General features: G+C 41.2%; 1 protein-coding gene across 1 annotated transcript; it reads right to left on the reverse strand.

Annotated features, from left to right (window-relative positions):
• Positions 1 to 2,977: 2,977 nt before the first annotated feature.
• MEIG1 (meiosis/spermiogenesis associated 1) lies at positions 2,978 to 18,114 on the reverse strand. The gene is made up of 4 exons (XM_007429924.4): positions 17,979 to 18,114; positions 14,805 to 14,940; positions 13,448 to 13,613; positions 2,978 to 6,239 (listed from the first exon to the last, which is right to left on the reverse strand). Exons 2-4 carry the CDS (start codon positions 14,930 to 14,932, stop codon positions 6,111 to 6,113), a joined length of 423 nt encoding a protein of 140 aa, XP_007429986.1. The 5' UTR covers positions 14,933 to 14,940; positions 17,979 to 18,114; the 3' UTR covers positions 2,978 to 6,110.
• Positions 18,115 to 18,655: the final 541 nt, after the last annotated feature.

Below are 18,655 nucleotides of genomic sequence, written 5' to 3' on the forward strand. Positions count from 1 at the left end.
GCAAGTGACAGACAATCCTAATTTCCTCAGAAGTGGTGCAGAATGAATGTCTAGGTGCAGGGCGTTTTCAAAGGTACACACCTACAGGACTACCACCACCATCATTCCTTCTAAACTGAAAATCCCCAATGCTGCCCTGCAACTAAGCATCACAAAGGAAGTTCCCCGATGATATCCATGCTTCTTTTGTCATCAGCAAGTGGCAGCACGGCACCTAGCCAATCTTGGTTGATATAAAACATGCTAAGCAGGATCAGGTCTGGCTAGCACTCGTATAAGAGACCACTGGGAAATGCCAGGGCCGTAGGCTGGACTGGGACATAAACCAGCAGCAGCAGCCACAGGTGGCTGTCGAAACCCCTTCCAAGAAAACCACACAGGCACGTAATCAGCAGAACACAATTGGAGAGTCTTTGCCTTTATTGTATGCTTCTTTTAAGGAACTGCTGCATTCCTCTGGAGGAGTGGCCAGCATTAGCTACTTCAGCCTTGGCTGGAATGCAAAAAGGTCTTATCAGTCCAGAACAGATTCATAACTGTATTGGGAGCAAAAGTGGATCCATACCCAGAGGTCTCTGAATAGGATAGAAATAAGCTTTCTGAACTGTACAAAAAGAGCTCTTGGGGATTTGGCATTTTGGACAGTAACCCAACTGTGTTTGATCCAGTCCTGTCAACAAACGGCTCTCAGAACAAGTTAAATCATTTATTAAGCATGTATTTTTAACATACAAGTTTTAATTGGGATTATTTTCCTGTTCTATTATTACTGCATTAGGATTAGGGTTGAGATTCCTTGAGCTCTGTGCTTCAAGTTGGTATGAGGGTGAGTACAATAGCCCATACATTTAATTTCTGATAAAGGGAGGGTTTGAACTCCATTGAAAGATCTCTAGCTATATACATCTGATGAACTCCAAACAGGATAAAACCAGTCACATCCTATCTTGTTATTTGCTGAATTTATCCTAAATTTGTATTGAGAATTGTTAATATTGATTATTGTATTAAATTAGGAAATGTTTTACATTGATTATTATATTGTTTCATTGTGATTCTGGTTTATATTGTTTATATGTTGATTTACTGGTACTGTGCTTAGTTGTAAGTGCATACTAAATAAAATTACTGTACACATTTAACAATGTGGTTTCAAAATATATTTTAAAGAATCATGGAATTAGCATGTCATTTTATGCCATAAATTTTTACTTCAACAGATGAGCACATCTTCATTAAAACATATCTTCTCAATCCACAGTTGTGATTCAGATTTTGTTCACGTGTGCATTTCTAAGTATGCAACCATTTTACTTTTGGCATAAATAAATACACAGATAAACCACTGCTTCTGAGTTTGATAGGTAAGAAAGCTACTACAGTGGGGCAAAAAAGTATTTAGTCAGCCACCAATTGTGCAAGTTCTCCCACTTAAAAAGATGAGAGAGGCCTGTAATTTTCATCATAGGTATACCTCAACTATGAGAGACAAAATGGGGGGGAAAATCCAGAAAATCACATTGTCTGATTTTTAAAGAATTTATTTGCAAATCATGGTGGAAAATAAGTATTTGGTCACCTACAAACAAGCAAGATGTCCGGCTCTCACAGACCTGTAACTACTTCTTTAAGAGGCTCCTCTGTCCTCCACTCGTTACCTGTAGTAATGGCATCTGTTTGACCTTGTTATCAGTATAAAAGACACCTGTCCACAACCTCAAACAGTCACACTCCAAACTCCACTATGCCCAAGACCAAAGAGCTGTTGAAGGACACCAGAAACAAAATTGTAGACCTGCACCAGGCTGGGAAGACTGAATCTGCAATAGGCAAGCAGCTTGGTGTGAAGAAATCAACTGTGGGAGCAATAATTAGGAAATGGAAGACATACAAGACCACTGATAATCTCCCTTGATCTGGGGCTCCATGCAAGATCTCACCCTGTGGGGTCAAAATAATCACAAGAATGGTGAGCAAAAATCCCAGAACCACATGGGGGGACCTAGTGAATGACTTGCAGAGAGCTGGGACCAAAGTAACAAAGGCTACCATCAGTAACACACTATGCCGCCAGGGACTCAAATCCTGCAGTGCCAGATGTGTCCCCCTGCTTAAGCCAGTACATGTCTGGGCCTGTCTGAAGTTTGCTAGAGAGCATTTGGATGATCCAGAAGAGGATTGGGAGAATGTCATATGGTCAGATGAAACCAAAGTAGAACGTTTTGGTCTAAACTCAACTTGTCGTGTTTGGAGGAGAGAGAATGCTGAGTTCCCTCCAAAGAACACCATACCTACTGTGAAGCATGGGGGTGGAAACATCATGCTTTGGGGCTGTTTTTCTGCAAAGGGACCAGGACGACTGATCCGTGTAAAGGAAAGAATGAATGGGGCCATGTATCATGAGATTTTGAGTGAACACCTCCTTCCATCAGCAAGGGCATTGAAGATGAAACGTGGCTGGGTCTTTCAGCATGACAATGATCCCAAACACACTGCCCGGGCAACGAAGGAGTGGCTTCGTAAGAAGCATTTCAAGGTCCTGGAGTGGCCTAGCCAGTCTCCAGATCTCAATCCCATGGAAAACCTTTGGAGGGAGTTGAAAGTCCGTGTTGCCCAGCGACAGCCCCAAAACATCACTGCTCTAGAGATCTGCATGGAGGAATGGGCCAAAATACCAGCAACAGTGTGTGAAAACCTTGTGAAGACTTACAGAAAATGTTTGACCTCTGTCATTGCCAACAAAGGCTATATAACAAAGTATTGAGATGAACTTTTGATATTGACCAAATACTTATTTTCCACCATGATTTGCAAATAAATTCTTTAAAACTCAGACAATGTGATTTTCTGGATTTTTTCCCCCATTTTGTCTCTCATAGTTGAGGTATACCTATGATGAAAATTACAAGCCTCTCTCATCTTTTTAAGTGGGAGAACTTGCACAATTGGTGGCTGACTAAATACTTTTTTGCCCCACTGTACATCTGCAAGGGGATGATGCACACGTTCGAGTCTCAGTTGAAGTCATTAGATTGTAGACATCCACCTAATTACCAAGAAGTGCCATGGAAAAAAATAGGACATGCTGACTGGGAATTGGAATCCAATACACCTGGAAGGCAACAGGTAAACAATTGACAGTGGATTTACAACTTCATATATTTAGGATTATCCTCTGTTGCTCCATGCTTGGTCAAGAAACAGACTCCACAAGGACAATTGCTGCTGTAAGGTATAATAGCAGAATCTTGAAAGCCTGCCAGTTTCCCCCAGCCCCTTTCTATACCAAACAAGATCAAGGAGGGATCATCTTAAGTATCTAATGGGAGAATAAGGCCCTGGGTTCAGGCTCTAGGACTGAGTGCCACAGTAATCAATTATCCAAACAGCTTACAAACTAAATGTCAATACTGGTCTATCACTTGGTAAAAGGTGCTTTGAAATGCAAAACTGAAGTGACAGTAAAGTGAGTGCCACAAATCAGTATTTTTTTTTCCTGGGACATCAGAAGCCAATGCCAAATTAAAAAAAAAAAAAAAGGTAAATAAGACTTACAGTCTACCCCACAGAGTATCATATGAATATCTCTGGGCAATTCCACACAGTAACCAAAGAGCCATTCTTACAACTGCTTATAAGTATAATTGCTGCTGCAGTTGCAAGAATGGCTAGAACCAATCTGCACTCTTTCCAGCAAATGGATAAGGACATTCAGAAAGGCCTGTGTTTCTGTCCTTATCTTGCTGTATTAATTGATTGGGGTGAGGGTGGGGGGTAGAAGAAACGAAACTGGCCTGACCACAAAAGTCCTGGAGTTCAGTGCAAGGCAACCACAGGGCTTAGGATGACTGCAGTCAAGAGGCAGAATTATGGAAGTGGCTGCTGGCAAGAGTTCCTGCCAGTGGGAAAACTGCCCACTCCCAAGCCTTGTGGAGCTCCACAGATGATTTTCAGTTTGAGATTCTGAACAGCTGAACCACAAGAAAATTGGCTCAGCTGCCCAATGACTATGCCAGCTAGGGAACAAAGGAGCATGGTACCAGTGCCCCCCATGGAAGTGCTCTTAGAGTCTTCTAGCTCAAACTTTAATCCATCAAGGTCTGCCTTAATGGCTTGCAATGGATACTTTCCTTCCTGAGCTCTGCGGGCTGTGATTGATAGGCTGGAGAATTCAGGAACTAACCTTGGGATCTTCTGCACGAAAAAGCTACACTCTGCCACTAAGCTATGCAACTCCCCTGAAAAGCTTTTATCTTCCCTATCTTCCTTCTACCCCATCAGTAATGTGAATATCCAAATGGCACAGACAGAATCCACAGAGACAGACCATACCTTCAAAAGATTCAGTTGTTCTTTTGGCAATAATCCAGCAATGAACCCCGAGGTTCAAAAGTAATAAAGCTGCATTACATATGCAGGCAAGGGAGATTTTGTATTCTATTTATTCCACATCTCATCATTAGACCACTCTTATATTCAGCAGACAGATCTGATACATCCAACAAGTTGGTACTGTGCCAAAAGAAAGAAATCTAAGTCTGAATTATGAGAAGGCAAAATGATGTGTGTGCATGCTCTCTGTTCCCATAAAAGCTATGGAGCAATCTTTATTATTTTGTTCCTCAAGTACAATACAGGGTTGCCCCAGAAACCTCCAAACACTTGAGTTATACTGCATTGTTTCACATTAGAGTGGAACCTGACATTACATTTGTTTTGTACTTTGCACCTGATAATCACTGATGGAATAGCATTTCCTGCCCTACTCCCACTGTTAAATAGGTCACTCTCACCTTTACCTATTTGACTAATAGAGTACAGCAGTTTCATGCAAGCAAATGCCCTCCCTGACTGGTACCCTTCAAACAGACTGTAATACAATGCCTATCACTCTTATGGCACCTTGGAGCAGATCTGGAAGGCAGAGATTAAGGAAGCTTGTTGTATTAGAGTAAGATAAGGAACATGAGAAGTGGCAAATCTGGCCACCAAAAATTGCCTAGTGCCCTACTAGGAACCCGATCCAAAGATCTCCAGGCCACTAGTGCAAGTTTGTACTTGCTCTCAATATCTGATAAATGGCAAATGGGTCTTTCAGGCATCTTCTGCCATGGTATGAATAGCAAGGGAGGATTGGGAGAGCTCTCCAAGTCAGGGTTTTCTACCTCAGCCAAGTGAGCAATGGAAAGGTCAACTAGAAAGACTTTGTCTGTTGCTATTGACATGACTGGGGGAGAGCAAAACAAATTAAAAAGCCTGATGTGAGTAAATTAATTCTCTACGCCTTTCAGTTCTTACTTAGTTCAAAGTGGGTCTCAATTTCTTCTCTGTGCTAAAGGAGATCTCAATCAGCAAAGGGAATATGGAGCTCCCATTTATATTCAGCGGTATCAAAAAAGCTTATGATAATGTTATAGCATAAATATCATAAACAGGATCCGGTATCCTTCAAGACAAACAATAATAAATGCTTCAACCTCAGAGTAGCAACATTCAATACACAAACTATACATACATTTTCAGGAAAACATCTTTTATCATATAGAAATGAATCATGCATTAACAACTTCCTAGGGACCCCCATCCCCACAAACATATTTGATTACATTTGCTGTAGAGCTGTAGATCCTTTTCCTTTTAAAACACTAAAGGTAGCAATCTAGACTTTGTTATGGGTAACACTTTCTTACCCAATTCATCTAGGGTGAAGCTGTACCAAAATGGAACTGAAGGGAGCAAGGGGAGAGTTATAACCATATTACTCAGAAAATATATTAAAATATATGAAGTAGACCAAGCCAAGACTAGCACGATGCACATACCTCAAAAAGTCCATTGAGTTCATCTCCCATGTAAACAGATATATCATCACAGCCTTAAGAATCCCCCAAACTAACTGAAATCTCAAAAGCAATCCTTCCTTTTGTGTTTTTATGCTTATTTTTACATTGTTCATTAAGAATACTATCTTTATCTTTCTTTTTCACAGAGTGCAGCCATATATAAAATCAGATCAAGTTAGTCTTAAACTTTTTTAATGGGTTCCATTCTATTCAAGACAAAAAACATTCAAACAAATTTATTTCTAAAAACAGTGGATATAACATAAATTAGTAGGCATACATTTTAACGTTACGGACTTCTTTGTCTTCACATTCTCTTTCCTTATCATAATAGTAGAAAGTATTGTCCCTTCTTTGAAGCTTCTTCACAAATCCAGTTTCTGGCCACCTTTCCACCTGCATGCAAACAAGAAGAGGGAAAATGCCCATGTATTTCTTGACTCACTGAGCATGCATTTATCTACAGGCCTTGCAAGCGAAACTACATATATGATGAAGAAAGGGCTATGTGTACCATACAGACATACAGTATATGTGAATAGGGGACCAGGCACGGAAAGATGCTGAGCATAGGATCCCATCCTGATCCAAAGTTGACAATGCAGATAGAAAAAATCTCTCCTTTTCACATTATCTGCTAAAGAGTTGGTCAGCAGTATTCCAACTAATTCTATTGGTATGGAATTCTGTTACTTTTGATTCTGTTGAACTGGGAACATTTCGAGTTTCTGGGCTCAGTTGTAGATGCTGATTTAAAGCTGGCTTTAAGCATGAATTCTCCTATCCCAACTCCTATACAAACTGCCCAAGTTATTATGAGTCCTCAGCGGTGCCCTTCCACACATCCCCACAGGAGTTAAGGCATAGGGTGAGCTATGATAACTGTTTTTTCAGTTATGCCCCAGTCCTGGCCTGCAGATGTATCTTCAATATGACATGAAGGTCTTTTGGATTGTGTTATTTTGATCTGCTATTTCATGCTGCTTAATGTTATTTATGTTTTAATTTCATGGGAGTTCCTATCTGTGGAGCTGGTTGCAAATCCCCATAAGCAAATAATAAACTATAGTCCGCCTGTATATTAAATAGCCAACTCATTATGTGAGTGTAGAGCTTTATGCAACCCAGTAATCACTAAGAATACTGACACACAAGAATAAGCATTAGATAATAAACAAACAAGGAGGAAGGGAAACCAAGACTGGCAAAAGACTGACTGTATTTTAACAAAGAATGTTAACTAGTGAAAAGGAAGTTGGAATCCTGGTCTAACTTGTATTTTATTAATACTTGGGTAGATTTAATAAAATTACTTAATCTAACAAGCCATGCCACCAATTCAATGCTAGCTTCCTGATTAGGTATGTCTGTAAACCTTTTCACACTTGGGTCTCATTCATAAAATGACAGTTAAAATTTGGGTCTCTTCCTTTATAAAACCTTAGTTGTGTCACAAATTCTTGTAAAGATTCAAATGATTCTAAGAATTGTGTGTAATAGTAATACAGTAGTTTCCATTCAAAAGACTTGGTGGCAATCAGTCTCAGTAAACAATGCTTTTAAGTATTTCCAACAGTAAATTTTATGCTCTAAAAATCACTCTGATCAGATAGGAAGAACTAATCACAGAGTTTTGAGGATTCTGTCAAATTTACCAGCATTGCAGGTTTGAAGACAAGGAGACAAAAAAGTAAAGTTTTCACTATGGTTGAAAAAAGGGGAAAAAAGCTTTTAGAGTAAGCAAATAGGACCAATTCAGTCCTTATTTAAACATCATCTTGAGTATTAAGTGATGGTAATTCCAGGAATTCCACTGATTTGGAAAACAGCACCCACAAAGGAGAGTGCTGCTTCCGAATGAACTGACAATCAGAGTGAATCTAGGTTTTCTGGAGCATTATTATATTCTCGGGAGAAAATATTTTCATTTTCTCAATCTGAACGAGATAACAAAAACATAATCTCAATGGCCTGCTGATCAACATCAAAACATCATAATAATTGCCTCTTTGTAGGGGGACTGCCACAGGCCCCTTCTGGTAGGAATCTCTACCAGCAATCCCTTGGCTCAAAGCCATGTTGCACTTAGGCAGTCAGAGCATACAGGAGGTGCAGCTGTAATCCCCAAATGCTCCTTTTTGTTATGTATGCAAGTCCTATTGCTTAGTCAAGGGTAGCATAACCTTCCATTTGTTCTGTCCATAAATGTGTTATTCAGTGTTCTTTAGAGGCCAAGAAAATCTATTTCTCATGGATCCATTACACAAGGAATCACTTCTGATGACTGAGATCCAATTAATTGTTCCCAAGGCTTGGGCATAATTTAGTGGGATTCATGACTTTTGTTTCTTTGAACAGCTGATCACCATCCAACTCTGCCTGCCATAATACCAGCTGCTTCTGAAAGTTCTGAGAGATCAAACAGTGGACTTGCTATGAGGTAGGTAGGATGGCTGGGTTTCAGAAGCTCTGATCCAACACACAAGCTTACTGAATTAGCTATGCAGTCCTTTGGATCCCAGCCAATGACTGTACATGTCATGCATTTCTTTACCCAAGTAAAGATCTGAAAAACAATATGGGTGGCCAGATGGACACCTGCAGCCTGAAAACTTTTTCTGCCCCCCTCCCTCCCTCCCCCTGGACATACCAAAGTGTGTTTGGGAAGCGTTCCTCCTAAATTCTTCAGCAGCACCATGGCATACTTTCACCTATTTCAACATTTTTCAATCCCTCAGTATTATTTGCCACTGATGTGCATATCTACATAATGGAAATCCCACTTTCCACTCTCTTCTCCCACACAGCTCTCTACAGCCATAAAACCACTACTCTGAAGATCAGGGAACTAACAAGAGATAACCCGCCTGTCCCCCTTTGCTTCTCTCTGTAGAAGCAGAGGGCAAAGAATAAACAGAGAACAGCTCTTTTGATGCCAGTACTCTGATCCCATGAAGTAACCATGGAGTTAAGACAGGAACGAAAGAGAAATGCCTGGGAGTAAAAGTTAGCTCAACTGTGTTTGTAGTTCCAAAAAGGAAAAAAAAATTTTTTTTTTTACATAGACATGCACATGAAATTAACATAAATGTTACTGTTATATAATTAGTTTAAAAGATACATATTTGTTTGATGGAATCAAGCCAGTGTTTGACCAACTCAGGGATTCCCTACCAGATCTGGCCTAAAGCAACATTTTGCTAATGCTGTTCAGCCTTTAATTTACAGTAATTCTGAAACTGTTTATTTGCTGGTTATTTCAGAAACTAGGAGACAAGAGGGCTCATCCACACATCTTGCTTGCCCTGGCTCAGCTTGTTGGGGACATGAACACACGTCCTCAACCAGGCCACAGCTGACTGCCAGGTCAGACACTGCCCATCTTTCTTTATTCCACTTTTAATTGTAGTGTTGTTCAGCTTCTGCCACCACAAGCCATATCTGTGGCAAATCTTTCCAAGGCACGTCTATGGGCAGGGACCTAAATTCGGGAGGTCACCCAAAGCTTCTGTGGACAACCCCTCTCTGAACCCTGGCCATTGATTTTAGGGTCTTTTGCCTTTGGGCAGGGAAAAGTCAGGGCTCTCCCACTGTGCAAAAAACAATTTCTACCACTTATCTTGCCAAATTGTGGTGGCCCGGAGGGGAACAAAGCAGGAAAAGCGGGTCTGACTGCCAGTTCTCCCACCACCCAAAAGGCCCACTCCTCCCAATGGAAGGGAGAAGGGAGGGAAGTGGATCTTCCATCAATCAGTATCTGCATTACACAATTACAGAGCCAAACAGGCTCTGGGCTGTTTCCATATAAAAGTAATTCATTCTGTGTTAGTTTCCAGGTTGACTGGGTTATGGTGTTCACCCTCAACCTTCCCACCCAAACTCCATTAAACATATCTTGTTAATAGAACCAAACTTTTGTTTTGTTTTGTTCATTATCAACTGGTGAAACTGCAAATCTTTGTAAATTACCTGAAAACCTTTAAGTGTGATTGTTTTCAGAAGCTGTAGGCACAAGGTACAGCAAACATGCAGTATCTTTCTGCAGGAATGATATTCTGTAGATCAGTTCTAAATTGATTTAAATGTTAATTTGCCAATTTTTAAGGCAAGATAAGAGGCTAGATGAAGCCATTACAGAAACACAACTGTATGAGAAAGTAAATCCTAATGTAATGTTTTTCTATTCAACTGAAAATAATGTGATTATTTCCATAATGGGCCCAACTGTATGTCTATACCAGCCAAACCAACACCAATTAAAAAACTCTGTCATCACACATTTATGTAAAATTGTGTTTACAGGTAACAACTTTGAGATATAAACAACACATAGTTTTGGACACAATAGGATTTTTTTCAGCAGAAGAGTAAGCAAACCATTTTTCACTGCAGGCCATAAATTGTATTTCAGTGAGTACTGAGATACAGATCAGAAGCCAATGGACTGCAGTCATTTTCTTTAGACGTAGGATTAGTATTTTATTGATCTTATGCAAGTTTATTAGGAAGCATGTCCAACATTGCTCATCAGAATTCATAGAAATTGTTTATAGGAATGTATTCCAAATATTTGAATAGATTTTCACACACCCAGTTATGTTAACAACTGAAAGGCTTTCTATCCTCAGGTTAGTTAATTAGTTACTGCAATATTATTTGTTTGTTTGGAATGTGGGACCAGGGCAATCAAATCATAAATTGTTGACCAAAAACAACAGCTTACTAGAGATACTTAATCTTAGCAATGAAAATGTTTCTAGATAAACAGATATGCTAAAAGCAAACCTGGCTGATAGCTATGTCAGCTTTTTTAACAAACAACCATCTGGAGCTAGCATGGTATAGTTGATGTTCTTTTTTTTTAATCCGCTTTCAGTCGTGACCGATTCTACGGAGACTGGCTGGACAAGTCCCTGCAGTTTTCCTGGCAAGGTTTTTTCGGAAGTGGTTTGCCATTGCCTCCTTCCTAGGGCAGAGCTCAGCTGGCGGTCGCAAGAAATCGAGTCTCTTCCATTGCATTGCCTCCAGCAACCGATTCCCATTTTCCCGTGCAAGGTGCCACCAGTGTTTTTCCTCCCACTGGGGGGAGAGTCCCTAATTATCTACTCAGTTACACTTTCGAGCTGCTAGGTGGGCAGGAGCTAAGGGTGCAAGACGGGAGCTCACCCTGCCCCGTGGAGCTTTGGGCTCGAACTGCTGAAGTGTCCACCATTTCTGGCTGGCAACTTCCAGCCTCATTAAGCCGCTGCGCCACCACGTCCCCAGTTAAGGTTCATATCCACCATCAACACTGAAATTCACTGGGTATCTTTCAATCATTCATTCTCAGCTGAACCTATTTCACTGGATTGATGCTGAACTCTTGGAGAAAAGCTGGGATATAAGTCTCATGGATGCCTAACTTACAAACTATCCAACAGTGTTGTACTGCTGATAGAGTAGTACCCACCAATGGAACAAGTTATCTGTTCTCTGAAAGAAATTTTATTTTTTGAGGGAGGAATAAAGGAAATGTTATTAAAAGAGAAGAGTTCATTTCCTAGCTAATTAGCAATAACAACAAGCTGTCCAGGGTGTGTCAAATTCTGTTAACAGCAGAAATGCTAGCAACAGATGAGAGAGAATATTGCATCCTTTTTTCCCTACAACAGAGTAATTTTAGAGCAAATTGAACATTTTCTAACCAGCCCACAAAGCTCTTATCCCATCCTTTGTACATTTAACTTTCATGAACCTATCTTGGCATGTGAAAAAAAAATATATAATAGGAGATATTTAGGTGGATTTAAGCTGTCCCTATACATATTTCAATTAATATTTTTCCCATAGCAAACTTTTTCCCCTCGCTTTAAAATCCCCATTTCAGAATGAATATGCCCATGCGAAGTTCAAAAAATGAATTTCATTTCTAAGTTCCCCATTCTACAGGATTCCATGCTCTGACATTATAACTCCTCTTGTATTTAATAGGTCACATCCACCTCTTGCTACTGGACCAGCACCCTGACATCACAAAAACAGTCACAAAATTCCTATGTATCACTGTGGCACTGTGTCACAACAAAATTAGCCTGTGTTATTGCTTGCTGATATGTGATGTCTCATGGAATTCAATCCTGCCTCCTACGCTGTTCCACATCTACATCAAACCACTGACAGAGGTCATCTCAAATACATGGACTGAATGAGAGTGAAAGCACTAGAATTAACAGGCAAGACATAGATGTTGTTAGTCAACTAACAGACTAAGTTTTAGCCCATTCCTGATAGAAGGACACTCCATATGAGAGAGCAGTCTGCAGTCTGGGAATGTCTCCGGAACCCCTTTGTCTCTGGATTCCCCACTGGCAATTTTGGGAAGGATTTTTTGCCAGGTCTTTTCAATCTGAATTCACTGACAGTGGTTTTAACTGTTTTTATTCAGATTTTGTGTACTACAGTTTGTCTTCTTAGCCATCTCAAAAGCCCTCTGAGCTAAAAGGCATCATGTAAATGATAATAATATGATAATAAATGATAAAATGATAATAAATAATAATATGATAAAATGATAATAAATGATCATCACCCCTTCTGGTGATTGATAGTAAAAACAAAGATAACATAATGCCTAATATATGTTACAATAGGTTTCTGTTGAGTATCAAACATGAATTCAGCTACTATTATTATTAGCAAAATACCCTGGGACTGGACAGCAAAGGGAAGCACATCCTGATCTCTGCAACTAGCCATTGTGAAGAACTATTAGCCTGCCAGATTTCCAGAAGGACATCAGGACAACAATGGGAAAGGAAAAAGGGCTGAGCATTTGTTTCCCAGCCAGCCCTCCCTTTCCAAATGTAACACTCATCGTCGGTTGCCCTAGGAAAGCAAAGTCAAAGAAAACCTTCTTTAGCTCCAATAACCAGACCGAGGACCACAGCCTTGTGTGCATGTGTGTTGTACAGTGTTTGTGAGTTTGGATTACTATTATTTTTAAGTGAATTTCTGTGCAACTTTTCAGTTTCTTCAAAAATCAAGGCAGCTTATTATATACACACACACACACACTCACAAAATATAAACTAAAACATTAATAAATTAAAATTAAACATAGAAATCATGTTGCATGCTGGTTGCCTGGCAGGTAAACATACATATATGATAGGAGAACTTCAGTAAGTGACCAGTAAATGCTTTTGAGAGAAGGGTGCATTTGAAATAGGCTCCCTGCCTCCACATCAGGGGGGCACAACTTTTGTTGGCTCAAGGATACACCAGCTACTCCAGGGTATTTAAAAGCCCCCCCCCCCCCGGGAACCAGAGGAGGATCCAAAAATGTGCAAATTCAGCCATCTGGATTTATAACCTATGTTATATAGTTTGCCATGTTGCACAAACTCATTTGCTTGTGATTGGAAAAACCCTCACTAAACAAATTACGGCTTTGTGCAATGTGAATTTTATTCCATTCTCTGATGGTGCATTTTTCTCCAACAGTAGCAAATCATTCCACGAGGAAAGAAAGATGAAAAAGTACCACAAACCTAAGGAGATTATTATACAGAATAGTAAGTGTTCATCTTTAAAATACGCAATTCTTAAAAATTATCAAGCCTTACCGCATCAACATGCTTTACATGTTTATATTCAATTTCATCCCTATAGCCAGCTTGCTGAAATCTGTACAGATTTTCAACTTCATCCGACCATGTTTTGGCTCGCTGTATGAACTTTGGTTTGATGTCAATACTGGCTGTTGCTCCGGAGACATCACCAGTTAATTTGCTGAAAGTGTTTTTGTTGTTGTTTTTTAAAAAATTGCAATGATATGCATAAAAAATGAGAGCAGAAGAAATGTTAACAAACTATTTATGAAAACACATTGCAACTAAATGTACAAACACAATCAAAGCCATAGCTAGCACTTATATAGATTATAAGCAGCTTTATACCGTACCACATGAAAGACTAACGAATTGTTTTTGACAAGCAGCAGCTACACTTTTGAAAACTATAGCATATATTTAGAATATAATTCCTGATTTATTAGGAATTCTCTAATGAAGCAGCAGCGTCCTTTGCTTCCAAAATGAAATTGGGGAGGGAAGGCTCTTAGGAAGAGCATCTACAGATTATCATTTGGTTCTATTTCCTAGCAGGCAAATTTAACTTTGTGAACTGCTGTTTGATACCATGGAGTCATTTTGGCCACTGCACACCTTGGTCCCCTCCCTGATCCTTCCTTCCTGTCCTCTGATGACAGAACAAATCCTCATGTTGAGAGACAATATACAGTGGTACCTCGGGATATGAACGCCTCTACTAACGAACTTTTCAGGTTACGACCAGCTCCGGCCGCAAAAATTTACCTCGATGTGCGAACTCCACCTCGGGGTACGGCCATTTTTCCGCCCTGACACGTGGTCCGCAGCCATTTTCCCACCACGCGGTGCGGCACCCGGTCGTTTTCCTGCCGTGCGGCGCGGCGCCCGGCCGTTCTCCCGCCCCGCGGCGCCCAGCTGTTCTCCCGCTGCGCCGTGCCCGGCCGTTCTCCCGCTGCGCCGCGCCCGGCCTTTTTCCCGCTGCGCTGCGCCCGGCCGTTCTCCCGCCCCTGACGCGTGGTCCGCGGACGCCAGAACGGATTAAGGGTAATTACATTGAACCTTATGGGAAAATTTGCTTCGGGGTGCGACCAAATTCGGAGGGTGGAACAGATTAACCGGATTTACATTGAACCCTATGGGGAAATTTGCGTCGGGTTACGACCAACTCGGGATACGCCCAGAGTCACGGAACGGATTAAGTTCGTATCCCGAGGTACCACTGTACTGTATACGGTAATTTGAAACAAATACACCCTTTTCTCCCAACCTCTTGAAACATGATGGATTACCAAGTACTCAGAACAATTTATATCCTCAGATGAATAAGATCAGTGGAACGTTACCCTGAAGGCCCTGCATGATCACCACTTACATGTCTTCAGGGCTATCTGCTTCTCTACTGAAGGACGTACCAGGCTTATCTGTCACTCGTGCTTCTCCAGAGGAGAAAGACGCACAAGCTATATTCTTACTGTCCATGAACAAAGCTGAATTTTCCATAAGAGCTTCTGCAAAAACAATTAACAACTATCAGGAATGTAAAAGGTGGTCTAGCTAAAAATGCCTTAAAATCTTTATGGTTCTGCTTATGTCCATATGCAGTTTTTATTAGACGTTAATGTCTTCATTCCACTGAGGAAGAAGTTATACATAGGCTTTCTGTACCAGTTGTGAATAAATATACACTGTCATCTCTTAAGCTAATTAAAGGAGGTAAGTCATGTTTAATTATCAAAATATTAATTTGTGAAAGAGCTGGAATAGAAAAGATAATCCAAATATTTTACAAATTTCTTAGCGCAGGTGAAAATGCTCTAAGAAAATACTGAAGTTATTTTGAACCCTCTTATTTCAAAGTAATAATTCAACTAGTTGAAAATAAAAAAGACAAATGATAACAGACTCACAGATGTAACAAATGCATGGTTAAAACCTATAGATAAAGGAAAACAGTTACACACAAAAACTACTGATTAGGAGTCAAAACAGATTCATGACAGTGATATTTATAAAATTAAAAAAAAACAAAGGTTATAAATAAATAGCTCAAAATACTTTTTTTTATTTAATGAGAATGAAAATGTTAGTTTATTTACTAATTACTTTTTTGTATCCTGAATGGCAGAGACTGAATGACACAGGCCATCTTCAAATGGCATTACCAATAGCAACTGATTGGATGTTCATAAAAATGGTTTCTGTCAGATGAACTGGGAAAATTTCTATATATCAAGTCTAGGCAAACTATGGGTCACATGCAACATATAGCACTCCTAATATGTATACCCATTTGCCCTTCAAAAGCCCTAATAGCCCCCCCACAGAGGTCTGAAATGTTTGGTCCTGTTCACTAACATGACAGGAAATATCAATGGTCACACCCTCCAAGGCCTCCATGTAGGTCAGAAAAGAGAACGTACAGCTCTGAAACCAAAAACGTTTGCCAACTTCTCTTCTCTCTCTCTATAAACATTTAAGTATCTAAAACATTTGAAATGACAAATGCTTTAATGAAAAGCAAATTAGTTTAAACCCAAAAGCAAATAGTATATTGCACTTTTGTTAAAAAAAGTTGCTATGGTTGGTCGTTTTTTAAAATTTATGTGCCATCAAGTTGGTGTCAACTCTTAGCAACCAAGTAGACAGATTTTTTCCATGATGATCTGTCCCTAATCTGGTTTTTCAGGACTTCCAACAGTGCATTCATCGCCGCTGTAACTGAATCCATCCACCTCTTCTTCTCTTTCCTTCCACCTTTCCCAGCATTAGAGCCTCTTCCAGAGAGCTGGGTCTTGGCATAATGTGTCCAAAGAAGGATAATTTAAACCTGGTCATTTGTACCTCAAGTGAGGATTCTGGGTTGATTTGTTCAATGATCCATTGGTTTGTTTTCTTGGCTGTCTGTGGTATTCTCAGGAATCTTTTCCAGCACCAAAGTTCAAAAGCACCAATACTGCTTCTTCAGACTCCAACTTTTGTTCCTTAGAGTATCACAGGAATACCACTGCTTGCATTATTCTGATCTTTGAAGGTACAGGCACATCATGGCATCTGACTATTGCTGCTCTACCAAGTGATAGTCTGCAGCTTATTTCTTGACTGCTTGCTCCTTTAGTTGATGGTTGATCCTAAAAGGCAGAAACTATCCACCACTTCAATATCTTCACTGTCAGTTCTAAAGCTAGTTAACAGAAATGGTTTCAGAAAGGGATGGCTCTGTTCCATCTTGGATGGATTATTAAATAACCCATTTCCGTATCTGTGCTTCCTAAATAATTTTATTTATTTTTATTTTATTTATGATTTCAATTTCTTTGACTGCCCCACACATAATGATTCTGGATGGCTTACACAGATTTGAAAACCAACAGTACAGTCCATCATCCTGGCCCAGTGCCTATGCAAAGAGACAGTCTTTAAGTCTCTCTTGAAGAACACTAAGGTTGCGGCCATACAGAGCTCAGGGGGAATGCTTTCCTGAGGGCAGGTGTGATGACAGAGGAGGCACATTTCCTGCAAGATGATGTTGTTTAACATGATATTCCCTATCAGATCTTACTTGACATCACAACTGGAGATGGAGGTCCCAAAAAATAGAACATTTAATGCCGATGGAAAACTTTTCCCCTTCATACATCACTGTCATATAGTGAAGGGGCTCGTGCATCACAATGACGCACGCCAGGATGGGGGAAGACACTTTCAATGTCGTGTCTCCCATCTTTTCTTTTCCCTCTGATCTGACCCCTCTTTTTCTTTCCTCTAGAGCAGTGTTTCTCAACCTTGGCAACTTTTTAAGAGATGCGGACTTCAACTCCCAGAATTCCCCAGCCAGCGTGCATGCTGGTTGGGGAATTCTGGGAGTTGAAGTCTACACCCCTTAGAGTTACCCAGGTTGAGAAACACTGCTCTAGAAGTTCAAGGTAGCGTGCATAGCACTTCCTCCTCTAATGTCCCTTCCGCAACAAGGCAGGTTGGGCTGAGAGACTGGATTCCTCCATGCACCCACTCCCAAAATAGATTTGCTCGAGAGGGCAGGGAGAAAGACCACAGTCCACCTCCTTCAAATCAAGCAGCTCCAGAGAAAGAACAACCTGCTCAGCTGGAGAATACCATTCCTTCAATTTAACATCCAACGTTTATATCCCGGTTGTCCTCGCTCTCCTTTAACTTTTCCTCCACAACAGCCCCGCGAAGTAGGCCGAACGGGGAAAGCGTGATTGGCCTGGAGCCACTTTCCCTGACTGAATCCGGGTCTCTCCGCACCTTCCCACTAACGTGTGACCAAACACGTGCAGAACCTCATTCCCGCCGCGCCACTCAAATAACGCGATGCTCCGTCCCGGGAGGGGAGTTGCCTCCCGAAAGGGGCGGGGCTTCTCTACCAGCCAATCAGAAGGCTGTTTCTGAGGGAAGGGAAAGTGAGGCGAGCCCTTTATTCACCTGCTTTCTCTATCCTTGACCTCCCCCGGAGGGCCTATAATGCTTTCCTCCGCCAAAGGGGAGCTCCGCCTCGTCCCACCGCCAAACGACGGCCCTGACTTACCCCGAGAAGAGCTCCTCCACACACGCCACGGACAAGCCCCGCCCCCTCAGCGGTTATGCGGTAGCTTAGCAACTCCGACGTTCCGGGGGCCGAGCCAATCAGAGCTGCGGGTTGGGAGCAGTCAACGCCTGCAGGAAGGCGGGCTCTTTGTCTCTTTTGACTAATCAGCAGGTTATAGCTTCTAGGTCATAGGAAGACAGCTCCCAAAAGTTCCAGCAGGCGTGAGCAGCATTATGGAATTTTGGGAATTGTAGTACAAAACAGTCTGGATTACGTATATCCTTTATTGGTTTATCCTCATTATCACCAAGAACTTCAGGTTGGCGAAGGCCGGATCGAGAGCCCCATCCAGAAATTGTTGCTTACAAGCAAAGGGGAACGAAGGCACGTGTCTTTTATATGAAGCCACTTTTGGCTGGGGCAGACTTTCCCTTCTTTGTTTTTCAGAGGTGGGATAATTTTCAGTCAGAATAAAGAGCGCTAGGACACTAAAACTGCACACGCCTTAGTAAGGCCGCACCAGGACTCAACCGGTGGCAGATTCCTCAGCACGTGTGAAGCGATCCCCAGCGTTCCCCCCGTGATCAAGGTAGCTCCACCCCCAGCCGAGCGTTCCCATTTGCGCATGCGTATGGAGAGGCTTCTCTGTGATTGGGCGTCGCCTCAGCCAATGAGGC

This window comes from Python bivittatus, unplaced genomic scaffold (genome assembly GCF_059951505.1).
Source record: "Python bivittatus isolate LINGU-HERP-01145 unplaced genomic scaffold, Pbiv_v1 ctg000120_np1212, whole genome shotgun sequence".
Taxonomy (NCBI): domain Eukaryota; kingdom Metazoa; phylum Chordata; class Lepidosauria; order Squamata; family Pythonidae; genus Python; species Python bivittatus.

Coding starts and splice junctions, on each gene's coding strand:
- MEIG1 (XM_007429924.4), bottom strand. CDS start 14,932: ATGGAAAATTCAGCTTTGTTCATGGACAGTAAGAATATAGCTTGTGCG. Junction 13,614..14,804: donor GCAGATAGCCCTGAAGACAT/GTAAGTGGTGAT, acceptor AAACACTTTCAG/CAAATTAACTGGTGATGTCT. Junction 6,240..13,447: donor ATGTAAAGCATGTTGATGCG/GTAAGGCTTGAT, acceptor GTTTGCATGCAG/GTGGAAAGGTGGCCAGAAAC.